Raw genomic sequence first — 12535 nt, 5'->3', positions numbered from 1 at the left:
ATGAAAGTTTAGTATCGCAACAGCAAATCCGACCAAAGTTGAGGTATTTTTTAGACCCTTATCCCTAAATTTTATTCTTTCTATTCGTGCAAAAATATGGTTATTACCTTCATTTCTAATTCTATAAAATAATACGTAAAATAATATATGAAATATGAAATAATAAAATATAAAATATGGTTTCTGTAAAGTTTGTTCTTTCAATTTACTTTATTCATTGAGACTTTATATGACAAAGAGGCACCATAAATAATAGGGTTTCACTCTTGTCTTATACTACGACATACCTAATTTTGACTCAATTGAATCATGCCGTCCAAATGATAAAAGTTAGAGACAGCAATTATATTTGACTTGTCATTTAATTGATCTTTATTTGTTATTATATATGATTTTCTTTTTATTATATCTGGATTTGTAACCTTTTTAACCAAAAAAAATGTGAATTTGGCATTTCACTAAGGTAAAAAAATAGTTTCGAGAAAATTCATCTGTAAAAACTTGGAATATATAACTGTCAAACAATTAATAGTATTATTTTAAGAAGAAATGGACAAAACTTCTTTCGAGAGCATACTTCTACTTCTAATCCAGGTTGTTAAAAACATAAACAATAAACCAATGCTTATGATTTACGAATTTGGTCCTTAAATGGTAAACTTGGGGATATTTTGTGATCAATGTAATCTTAATTTTTGTTACCTTTCTCTTTCTGATGTGGTTGAAATAGATGTTTTAAAAGGTGGGTGTGTGAAGCGAGACGTTTTACATAGTATGAGATAAAGCATAAGTCTCACGAATTTTATGAAAAGTATATCTCATGTATCTTCAATTTTATAATTTTATTACTAAGTAAGAGTAATAAACAAATGAATCAGTAATAGTATAGACAAAAATATTACTACAATTATTAGATTTGATAGAGGTAACAACACAAAAATAATAATAGCTAAGATAATCTTTAATATGAAATCATCATTAATTTTATCATTGATCTCCACATTTACTAGTCCTTCCCATCCTCAACTAATATTTACACTGATTATTAATTATATATTTCAAAAAAAGAAGTATGATAGAAAGTGTAAGAGCGATGACAAAAAATGGAGAGAATTGCCTAAAAACATAGTGTTATGGACTATCTATTATATCAATATCATGATTATTTGAACAAGTATTTATTAGGAAAAAAAGTTTGAAATATATCCAAACTTTGATCGAAATTATTGTAACAATCCCAAACTTTGTGCAAGATCTATTACCCCTGCATTATTTAATAATGTATTTCAAAGATACATAAGTGTTTAGCTGGACAAGTTACTATTTATAATGATACAATATTTATGATGTCCACGTGGTCACCTATATATCTTTAAAATACACTATTAAATAGTGCAGGGGGTAATAGGTTCTGCACAAAATTTGGAATTGTTAAGCAATTTCGATCAAAGTTCGGATATATTTCCCTATTTATTATAATGTCAATTTTTATGATTATTGCTTTCTCTATTTATACATACTTTAAAAAATCACTATAACATGAAAACACAATTCTAAATATCATTACGCTATAATAAAATAAATATAATTTATTAAAAAAATATTTTAAAATAATAAAAATTAAAAATAACGTTCAGAACTTACTCTTTTACGTTCATGACTTATATATTAAAATAAATTCTAAAGTGGACACACAAATTCTAAGGTATACGCCTTATAGATCACACTCCAAAATATTTTTGATACGTCTCTAGCCCTGAGATTTGCCCGAAGACTTTGAAAACACTGGTTGAGACACCGATAACTATGAGACCAATGACCCTAAATTACAAACTAAAAGGACTCTTTATGTTTAATTGTTAATAAAAAGGACTAAATCAAGTCAAGCCATAAACTTAATGGAGCAGCTGTGTTATTTTATCGCATATCCAGCGCTGATGAACGTGGGATGCGTTTTTTTTTTCCAATTATAAACGCGGAATAGCTGAAAAAGAAAAGGACCCTGGTGTGTTTGATTGATGTTTACGGGAACCATTCTCCTGAAAAAAGTAATTTTTTTTTTATAATATAAGTAAAAAAGATATTATTTTTAAAAATATTATTTGTCTCAAGGAGTGACGGATAAAGTGGGGGGTGGGGGTGGGGGAACGGGAGTCTGAGAATAACAAAAATAATCAGAACAAGGAATGCCACTTGTCAAATTTATTTTCTTTAATTTTATAAGTCACGTCAATTTTCTTATTTAAAAAAAAATATTTTATTGTAAAAAAATTTAACTAGACAAATGTAGAAAAATTGATCATTTAAGGATATGATGTAATGGCTAATAAATGAAATAAGTTGAAAATCATGATGTTTCAAATTTAAATTTCAACTCAAAGTAAATAAAAATGTTACAGTAGGTAATTTCTTTTTATCTATTTATAATAATTATTTTAAATCTGTTGTTAGTGAGAGATGAAAAGCATCACGTGAAATCGGTTAAAGAAAGACAAAAAACTGAAAAGTGTTTTCTGACCTGCCAAACACATTTGAGTGGAAACAATTGAAAAATGGCGGAGCGTGAAGGACAAGCACTAGTGGCGCGTGAAGATATTGCTGAACTAAAGCAGCCGCATCCACGTCATAATTACCCCCACACGGAAAAAAAAATGTTCTCATTCTCATTGTAATCATCGATTGGTTGGTTGAAATTTTTAGTACCAAATTTAGCTTCCTTCCATCATGATTAAGGACTTCAACATACCCTACTAAGGAATCAGATTTTGTTTAGCTATAGGTATAAGTATGCGAATTTCTCTATCTTCCTTCTTCAAAACTTCAAATTTGGGGTTTTGTGATGTGAATTTTGATACTTTATAGTGAAATTCAATGGGGCATTCCGACGATCTTTGCAACATAGAAGGGAACGGAGATGGGAGAAGTAATAACGGTGCTTCTGGTGTTCCGTCAACATCGGCGGCGGCTAGCTCTGCTTACAAGTTGTTCGGCCGGGAAACCTCTTTCCACCAGATGATGGGCGGCGGAAAAGGTAAATTCCTCTATTTTTTTCCTTATTTCATCTCATAGAGATCAGCTGGCAGAACTCCGCTCTCCGGTTTAACTGTTACGCCAAGTTTCATAGAAATGAAGCTGATATTTTGTCTGAAAATATGACCATATAACCTCGATTAAATATGAATTCTGAGTCTTAAGTTTGTGATTTTATGTTAGGATAGCAATTATAATGTATTGATCCAAGGACTAAGACTAGGAAGCGTGTAAAGTGAAAAACTATGCCTGTATATGATTCTCTTTTGTGCTCATGCTGGAAATGCCTGGAACTGTGGCCCTGCCGCTTTATGGTTGAACTTTCTGATTTTATTCATGGCGGTATAGAGCTTAACAACTCATGTTATTACTGGTTGAATCACTTTTTTATGCGTATTTCTCTCTTGCCTTGTATGAGGGATGTGTTCTAAAATAGATTTTGGTAGCAGAGCTCAATCATTATATGAATCAAAGATGGCTCTCTAATGAAGGCTTAGTTATATTTCTTGACAATCTCCACATATGTTAGCTTCATTACCTCCTCTACTTCCTCTTTGAGTGCAGTAGCTTTCTCAATGCAATTGCTAAATGGTTTACATTTTCCTTAAGTTGTGTCTTTTGCAAATTTGTTCTTGTTGCTTGATGACTTTTTTGTGACTGACTTGTTATTTCACTTGGTATAAGCTGCTGACGTTATATTGTGGAGGCGGAGGCGTGTCTCTTTTGGCATCATTGTTGCTGCTACAGTCGCATGGATCATCTTTGAGTATTCAGAGTTACCTTTCTTGTCAGTTTCTTCTGATGTTTTACTGATTCTGATAGTTCTGCTCTTTCTCCGTGCGAACTATGCAGCCTTCAGGAAGAAGTATTGTTCCCATACTCATTTCACTAATTTGCTCAGATATTTGTCTCCTTCTGTGTTTCGTTCTCCTATGGAGAAGTTCAACTGATATTTCTTTTTTCTATCTTCGACAGACAACTCCCAGCATTACCAGAGTTAGTCTTGTCAGAAGAAATGGTTAATAATGCTGCAGCATCATTTCGGGTCAAAATTAATTATATGCTTCTCATGGCTCATGATATCACTCTTGGCAAAGATTTCAAACTCTTCTTCAAGGTTAGTGCTCGTTAAGCGTGAGGATGTGATTCCTTATCCAAAAACAACAAAAAAAGGGCCAAAAACATAGGGGTGTGATTAATGCTGGACATTGTGCATCCGACTACAATAAATTAAACTAAATCATGAGCTCTGAAAAAACTTAAACAATGATCTCGAATTAGGTATTTAAGTGTTTTTCCCAAGTGCATAAACTGAAGAGAGAAAATTAGAATTGACCTGGAATCATGTTGAGAAAGGGAAAAAGTCATTGTTGTTATGTAATGTTTTAACTTTCAAGATAACAGAGTGGAGAATATCTAGTAACTCTGTGACATCGGTTGTAGATGACCAGTAATGTATTGTTTTCATTCAACAATTATAAGGTGCTTATGAATCTCGATGTTTGTAGTTTGATTTATTTCATAGTGAGTAGTAAGTATTACCTGGAGACTGGGGAATTTGTGGAGCGTAATTTGTGCCTTTAGGCCCACAACTGGCTTCATCTCCTTTCTGGCTTACGTGCAATAAATTATCCAGCTTGACTAGCAATTGATGATGTTACAGTAATCTACTTCCATAGAGCTACCCATGGTAGCTGATGCTTAACTTATGGGTTGTAGTTATCATATCTTGAATATTGCGTCCTACTTTATTCTTAGGATACAAGTGTTGGTTATAGTTTTGACTAATTGTCATTTGCATAGAACTGAGCTGGCCAATTTTTGACATGTTTGCAGGTAGTTATTGTTCTGTGGCTTCTATCTGTCATAGGAAGCGTAATATCTTTCTTCACACTTGCATATATTGGTATGTGCCTATTTCATTACATTATATGATGTAACTTGATGAATCTTTATAGATATATGTGTTCAATGAATTTATCCTTCCCTATTTATTTCTTGTTGTACTTTACTGAGTTTCCTTGGTCCCTTGTTTGACTGAGCACCCTTGTTCCAATTTAGTAAGGACAAACAAGAGAAACAGATTTGAATAGATTACTATAGTATTAAACTTATGAATCATACAATGGAAAAGAGCAATAAAGTACAAACATCTGGTAGATTTACTATGGAGACTCTATTTTGCTAACAAGATTTACAGAAATTTATTGTAAACAGCAGAATGGTTTCATATTCGTTTACATAGAGAAAATATATGATGAAGTAAGAATGTTCTGTGCTGGGTCTTTGAGACAAAACAATGTACATATCAAAAGCAACATGTAAAAAGAAAAAGAAAGTATACACATAATAAGTATGAATACTGTAACGCGGTAACGGATATGTAAGAAGGAGGGGTTACATGTTTGAGAACAGTTGGAGCCTTGGAGGAGATTTAAAAGTCTCTTATACACATGAGCCTACGTTGGGAGTTTTGTTGAGCTTGTATTTAGTTATGAATGAGATAATCAATACTCAATAGTACGAAGAATGAAGATTTAAGGTGCATGCTATTTGGGGATGACATTGTATTAATTGACGCAATTAGTCAAGGAGTCAACCAAAAGTTGAAAGCATAACGAGCATTACTACAGAGGGTAATGATTTTAATGATAAGTAAAAATAAGACAAAGTATATGTAGTAAATTTAGCTTCCATAAGAAGATTGGTGCCTAAAAGTAGTCAATTAAGATATTTAGGCTCAATCTCTTCTAAGAATGACATGCTTGAAGAACTAACATAAATTCAATGGTCCTACTCTAAGTGGAATAAGTGATTGATGGACCCGGATGATTGGCTATGGAAGGGGAAGGGATTGGAATTTTCTTGGTAAAACCCTTCTACAAAACTTTATTGAATTGAGAGGATACAATATTTTTATGCTTATCGGTTTGGATTCCTAGAGCTCGTAGGAAAGTATGCTCTCTCACTTCACTAGCAGTAAGAAGGGAGATTCTCTTAGCGGAAAACTTGAAGAAGAAGAGGATTACGTATGTGAACTTTGTGCTACATATGCAAAGACTAAGGAGAATATCTTGATCATTTACAGTTAAACTGTCCGACCGTAGACTAGTTATGATAGACTATGCTGAAAAATTTCAGAATATTGTTGTCAATGCTACCTGTAGTTGTGGATGTGTTGTTCAATTAGGTATCGAGCCGATGGGAAAAGAAGGCAAAGACATTGAGATGTAGCTGGCCTTTTTGTGGCTTATAGAAGGAGAGAGAAATAAGAGAGCTTTTGAATGAGTTGAGAACACTTTGGTACAAATGAGAGCATGTCTTTTGTTTCTAGTCAATTTTTGTGAGTGCCATGAGGTCCCAGTCAGTTTAGATGATTTGGTAGTCTTTTATACTTTATAGAAGGGAAAAGGGTCAAAATACTCCTCAACTTTGGTTTATTGTTTGACTTTACCCTCGCCGTTAAAATGAAGTTAAATTTACCCCTTCCGTTACTAATTTCACCAAAATTACCCCTCATTAAACAGAATCCCCAAAATTGACCCAAATTACCCAAACTTTTTTTTAAAACCTTATTCCCTATTTTTAACCCAATGCCCCGACCTGCCCCGACCCCTCTAGAGGATAACCCGCTTCCCTATTCTTCAGCTTCTCTGGAGAGTATGCTAGGAGAGGGAGGAAAGGTGACTGCAGTTGAGCAAAAGCTTTCTACTCCTCCAGGGAGTGCGCACGGAGAGGGAAAGAAAGTGACTGTGGTCAATCAAAAACCGTCCGCTCCTCCAGGGAGTATGCTAGGACAGGGAAAGAAGTTGAATGTGGTCGATCAAAGACCTTCTAAGGTTTACTCTCTTGAACCCTCAGAAATGATGAAGAAAAAGGCACCGCTGCCACCAAAGAGTGTTCACTCTCTGAAATTGGATTCCTCAAGTTACAAGATGCCAGAGACAGAGAAGAAAATGAAAATCTGTTTTGGCAAAGCATTCTCTTCCTGAGCAGAGAAAGCTCAAAATGGTAAAATCTTCATCTAAGATCTTAGGAGGTGTAGATGCGGGAGTCAGAAAAGTCGGTGCTGTTAATTCTAGAAAACAAAAAATTGTGTCTAAAGTATCTGCAGAGAAGTCTTTGAAGATCCCAACCGGGTTATCCTCTAGAGGGGTCGGGGCAGGTTGGGGCATTGGGTTAAAAATAGGGAACTGGTTTTTTTTTTTTTAAATTCGGGTAATTTGGGTCAATTTTTGGGGATTTCCATTTAATGAGGGGTAATTTTGGTGAAATTAGTAACGGGAGGGGTAAATTTAACTTCATTTTAACAGCGAGGGTAAAGTCAAACAATAAACCAAAGTTGAGGGGTATTTTTGACCCTTTTCCCTTTATAGAATCCTATTTTGTGCAAGTGTTTTTACTTTCTGTATCAACCCTTGTAAACCGGTGATTTTCCTCATCACATTGATAAAATCTTTACTTTGTCAGAAAAAAAAAAGAACAAAGAAAATGAAGATGCTATATAGCAGTAAAATAAGATGGTTGAAAATGGAGGGGTGGTACATAATGATATGTGATTGAAAATAGTTACTTGTTCCTCAAAAAAAATGATATGTGATTGAAGATACCTAATGAAGTGAAATGTAGATCTTATGACTATTGTGAAACCAACAATGTTATATGAGAGTGGATGCTTATTTATTTCATTTTTTTATTTTTTTTGAAATCGGTGGTATCCATGCTAGTTGCTCGCATCTCGACTAATCCACCGGATATCTACTATTTCCATTAGCATGAATATTGGGTAACAGTAACACCTTCCACCCAAGTTTAGATATGAAAGAATTCACTTACTAGCCAAAGTTACCAGTTTCCGAAGAAAAAAAAAAGAATTTACTTACTAGCCTCTGGTAGGATTTAGACCTTGGTTAGGTGTAGTCTATTCCAGTTTCATTGATTGTTTGGCCACACTTTTGGTTATTGTTATTAGTACCAAGCATATCTCTAAATGAAGATATTGCATGCTCCTTGGTTCAAATATCTTCATGTAGAGATAATTTTGATTTGTCTTAAAAGATTAATTAATCTCTAGTATTAAAATAAACAGTTTTGAATAGAGTGAAATGGATATAAAAGATTTATATAGTTGACCCTGATTAGTCTGGGATTGAAGCACAGTTGTTTGATTGACTTTATTCTATTGAGGCTTAGATTATATTGTAGTTGACAAGAAAATCTGAAGTTTGCATGAATAAAATCATTAAGATTTTATGCACTGGCCTTCCTGTGAAACCAATGAATATCGTCTAAAATTGGGTGGGAGTGACCAAATAGAATGGTATATGCTTAAAAAGCGATGCACTTCTTTATCGAATGATTTCATTGCACTATGCAGCTATTTTTACTGGTTTCATGTCCATCCTTATTTGTTGATCCACTGTGAGCATGTCTGATGACCCCATGCAGATAATATAGTTCCACCACAATAAACATCCTCTTAGTTAGTCGGTCCCATTTCTGCAAAGATTATGTTCATTGCATTTGTTTGGTTCAAATCATATTTCCCAAAGTTCAACAACAATTTGCATCTTCCATAATTTGAGCTGTGTTTTTCTACACCACGGTCAGTTTGCAGTTCTGACGTGTTTTTGCCTTCATAATTCATCACAGGAACGATAATATTCATTACTGTGCCTGCCTTGTATAATAAATTTGAAGACCACGTGGATCGATATGCTGGAAAGATCCACAGGCAACTTTCAAGGCACTACAAAATAGTGGATGAGAGCATTAGCAGGCTGCCCCGGAGTATCTCCAAGGACAAAGAACTATAGAGTCTTCTTTTACCAAGTAGGAGCATGTTGATTTGCATGAGACAAACCTTTTAGGTGTGCATTCCTTTGGTCCTGATTCTCCTTTTCCATAGAATGAGGATGATCTGGAAATTTTTCCTGTTTCCAAACTTCAAGTTTGGATTTTCAAAATTAAGCTAACAATGGCAATTGTCACCGACTCTTACCATCTACGCTGTCCTTGTGGCAGGTGTTACATAGTACAGATTTTTGTAAACATCTTGTATTTTTTGTGTGTGTTATTGTTGAAATGTTAACATCTCGGATGGATAACTCTTTTTTTTTTTTACAAGTTTAACAAGCACTTCAAAAAATGAATTGCCTGTTTCTCCTTCCTGCTTATTGCCTGCTTCTCTTCTTCTTCATATCCACATCAATGTCCATTTTCATATCGCAACCAAGCATGAATTTCAAATGATATAAGTTCTGTCACGTTATTCTCACACGAGTACTAAATTGAAGTATGAACTACATAGCTCAAACTTAACACACAGAATCTGGAAGTATAAGTTGTTGAGTTCATAATGACACAAATTCATGAATGTATGTATTGTTTAGTCATCCAAATCCTAAGAAAACTAAATTGAAGTATGAACTACTACTGTTGTTGCTTTCTTATTATACCCATTTTTTTCAACTAAATTGAAGTATGAACTACTACTGCTGTTGCTTTCTTATACTCATTATTCTGTCTGTTTCTCTAATTGCCAGAAGTTGAAATCACAATAAATGAACACAAGCTTGAAGTTTGAATGTCCCCGAAGCATGAATTGAAAAACTGTACTTCAGGACAATAAAGCTAAAATCCTGAAGTAAATTTTAAAAACTGAACTTAAGGACACAATGTTTTGAACCAAAAAACTAAACTTAAGGTAGAATCTACTTCAACTTTGAACTAAGAATTGAACTTATGGAACACTGTTCTAAAGTTTGAGGAAGCGTAGAAGCAGCAGCAACAATATTTGTCTGCTTTTTAAGCTGTGTCTATACATTAAATAATTTACAAACGCTGGCTTAGACTTAAAACAACAATCCTAAAAGTGGCTATTTGGTGCCATAAGTTGGGTGACCAATTTATGTCTTTGGCTTATAAGCACTTGACTGATATGCACTTTTAGTGTTTATCAAGCGTGTAGACTCCAAACAATACTTACAAGCTAGTTTGACCAACTTATAAGTTTGAAAGGATTAGTGTAAGTGTTTTATTGATCTTATTCACTAGCGTTGCCTATAGAAACAAATTATTCAAATGAAAGGCAAACACAAAAGAAAGATATGGAAGAAGAAAATGTACCAAAGCAATTATAAAGAAGGATAACATGATGACATGAAGTTGCCCTAATTCTGCTTACACAATGAATTAGGTACTACTAATAGACAAATCTATGTGATATTCAAGTGACCTTCAAATCCATAAATGGCCACTAATCAAATATCCCTAAAATTGTAAAAAAAATAAAAATTACTAATAGGCCTAAGCGGGTGCAAACCAGCCACCACAGCAATAGAGCCAAACTCCCCACCATGAGGGAGTTTTCTCCCAAACCTACTCACCCCTTTCATGCCATATACAAATTACAAGTTGAAAACCCCTCAATTTGTGCTTATAGTAAATTAATTAATTAAAATTGAGCCCCTTCAAAAGTTTGTCCAAATTGCCAATTAGTTGGTGCAGCATTGTTGCTAATGAGTGTCCTTCCATCACTTGTAGTGACTTGAAATGAAAGACTTTGACCATTTAGATTAGAATTGCTTTGCCAATTTTGGCCCCAATTTCTTGACATTGCTTGCCATCCAGTATTGGACCCTTTAATTGAAACTGATTGAATATCACCAGCACCTCCAACATTTGTCACTAAAACCAAGTTGAAAAAAGAGTGTCCATTTACTGTAAACCTTATTCCTCCTTTTCTCATACAGGGTACCCTGTAAAATGTCCAAAACAAAATCCACATATTAGTACATGTTCAACTGAACTCGTTACTTTTTTTAAATAATGTACACTTATAATAATTACTAAAGTTTACCTTCGAAAAGATACAGGGACGATACCAGCTTGGTATTTAGCAATTTCCAAGAAAGCAGGTTGTGCTAAATCAAAATGTTGGAGAGGAGGATTGCACCAACCACCATTATTGTTAGGCAGAGACGGGTTCGGAGGACAAAAATTAGTTGCAGTGACTGTAATAGTTCCTTGGAGACACCATTGAGCTGCATTGTTGCAAGTGAGCTCATAACAAGCACCACAAGTTAAACCATTGTTGAATAGTGCTGTACTTAGTGCTGCAGTGTTAGTTCCATACCCTTGGCTATACAAATTTCCATATCCACAAGCCCCCCCTGCATTTGGACAACCATATATGTTATTATACTATAACAAGTTTAACTTTTATATGCTGACAACGTCCATATTAGTAATTTTGAAAATATGACATGTTACCAGTTAAAACAAGTCAAAAGTCCACTTGTAATGTACAAAATCTATACACTTTCTATGTATACAAGTTAATTTTGTTAATAATTAATGTATAGTTAACTTGATTTTAATGTGAAAAACTATATGGAAAGCAGGAGCGGCACAATCGTCTTAGCCCCCAAATTTGAGGGCCTCATTTTCTAAAAAAATAATAGGTTATAAATATATATATTTTAAAAATATCGAGTATTATTTGTAAAAGAAGTAATATAAATTAGACAAATCTTGAATACTATATCTCAAGAAAGATTAAATAATTGGCTATAATAAACTTCACAAAAATATATATAGTAGAATTTAACGCCTCTATTTGGATTTTGCTTTAGACCACTCATGTGTTTGAGCCGCGCTCAGATGGAAAGTAAGAAAGTACAGTGGATATACATACCCATTGTGCCAGAGGCATCACCCCCTCCATAGAAAGTGGCATGAGCAGTTTGCCATCCTCCATAATCAGCAAAAGTAGAATAGAAGCAAAAGCTTAAAAAGAAGAAAACAAGTGGAAGTGAAGCCATTGAGTATATTAAAACTAAGGAGAGGATAAGAGATGAGTGGGAATTGATATGAGCTAAGGGTTATGGACAAAGTTCTATTTATACAGAAAAAAAAAATAGAAGCTGAATTTTAGGCATAAGATATGGTAATTAATTCTACTAGAAAGTGACAAGTTTAAAGTGCTCACGTCTTGAAAGAAAGAGTATTTAGACCAATCTGAGTTGTGGTGCAGTAGTGAGACTGCTTCACACTTATAGAAGATTTCAGGTTCGACCCTAAATATGGAGATAATCTTGTTGGGAGCGCCACCCCTGAATGAGCCCCGAAGTGCGCGATCGTCAGCGTTCCAATGCAGACTCTGGACACCGAGTAAGAAACCAAAAAAGAAAGAAAGAGAATAAGACCAACATGAGTTGTGGTGCAGTTGGTGGGATTGTTTCACCCTTAACCAGCGATCTCGATTTGAGTCCTGAATATGAAGAAAATCTTGTTGGGAGCGTCACCCTCAAATGAACCATGTCGTGCATGATTTGAATTTAGTTAGAGTTCCAATGCAGACACCGTGTGAGAAACCACAAAAGAAAGAAAGAAAGAGTATTAGAACCATTTGTTTTTTTAAGTCATAAAATAAAACAACTACCAAAACGCACATGCAATTGTTCCACTTGAGATTTGATTGACCCTACTTAGCACATGCAAT

General features: G+C 34.2%; 2 protein-coding genes across 2 annotated transcripts; one reads left to right on the top strand and one right to left on the bottom strand.

Moving 5' to 3' along the window:
• Positions 1-2654: 2654 nt before the first annotated feature.
• Positions 2655-9148, top strand: LOC102582564 (reticulon-like protein B16). The gene is made up of 6 exons (XM_006358691.2): positions 2655-2779; positions 2863-3031; positions 3715-3895; positions 4006-4147; positions 4867-4936; positions 8683-9148. The coding sequence occupies exons 2-6, from the start codon at positions 2872-2874 to the stop codon at positions 8844-8846; spliced, it is 717 nt and encodes a 238-aa protein (XP_006358753.1). The 5' UTR covers positions 2655-2779; positions 2863-2871; the 3' UTR covers positions 8847-9148.
• A 992-nt stretch (positions 9149-10140) lies between these two features.
• Positions 10141-11925, bottom strand: LOC102577497 (expansin-A8). The gene is made up of 3 exons (XM_006358689.2): positions 11729-11925; positions 10892-11204; positions 10141-10790 (listed from the first exon to the last, which is right to left on the bottom strand). Exons 1-3 carry the CDS (start codon positions 11853-11855, stop codon positions 10487-10489), a joined length of 744 nt encoding a protein of 247 aa, XP_006358751.1. The 5' UTR covers positions 11856-11925; the 3' UTR covers positions 10141-10486.
• Positions 11926-12535: the final 610 nt, after the last annotated feature.

Source organism: Solanum tuberosum, unplaced genomic scaffold (assembly GCF_000226075.1).
Source record: "Solanum tuberosum cultivar DM 1-3 516 R44 unplaced genomic scaffold, SolTub_3.0 scf00279, whole genome shotgun sequence".
In the NCBI taxonomy this organism is placed as follows: Eukaryota; Viridiplantae; Streptophyta; class Magnoliopsida; order Solanales; family Solanaceae; genus Solanum; species Solanum tuberosum.
Note: the sequence above shows the minus strand (reverse complement) of the source record. Positions and strands in the feature narration are given on the sequence as shown.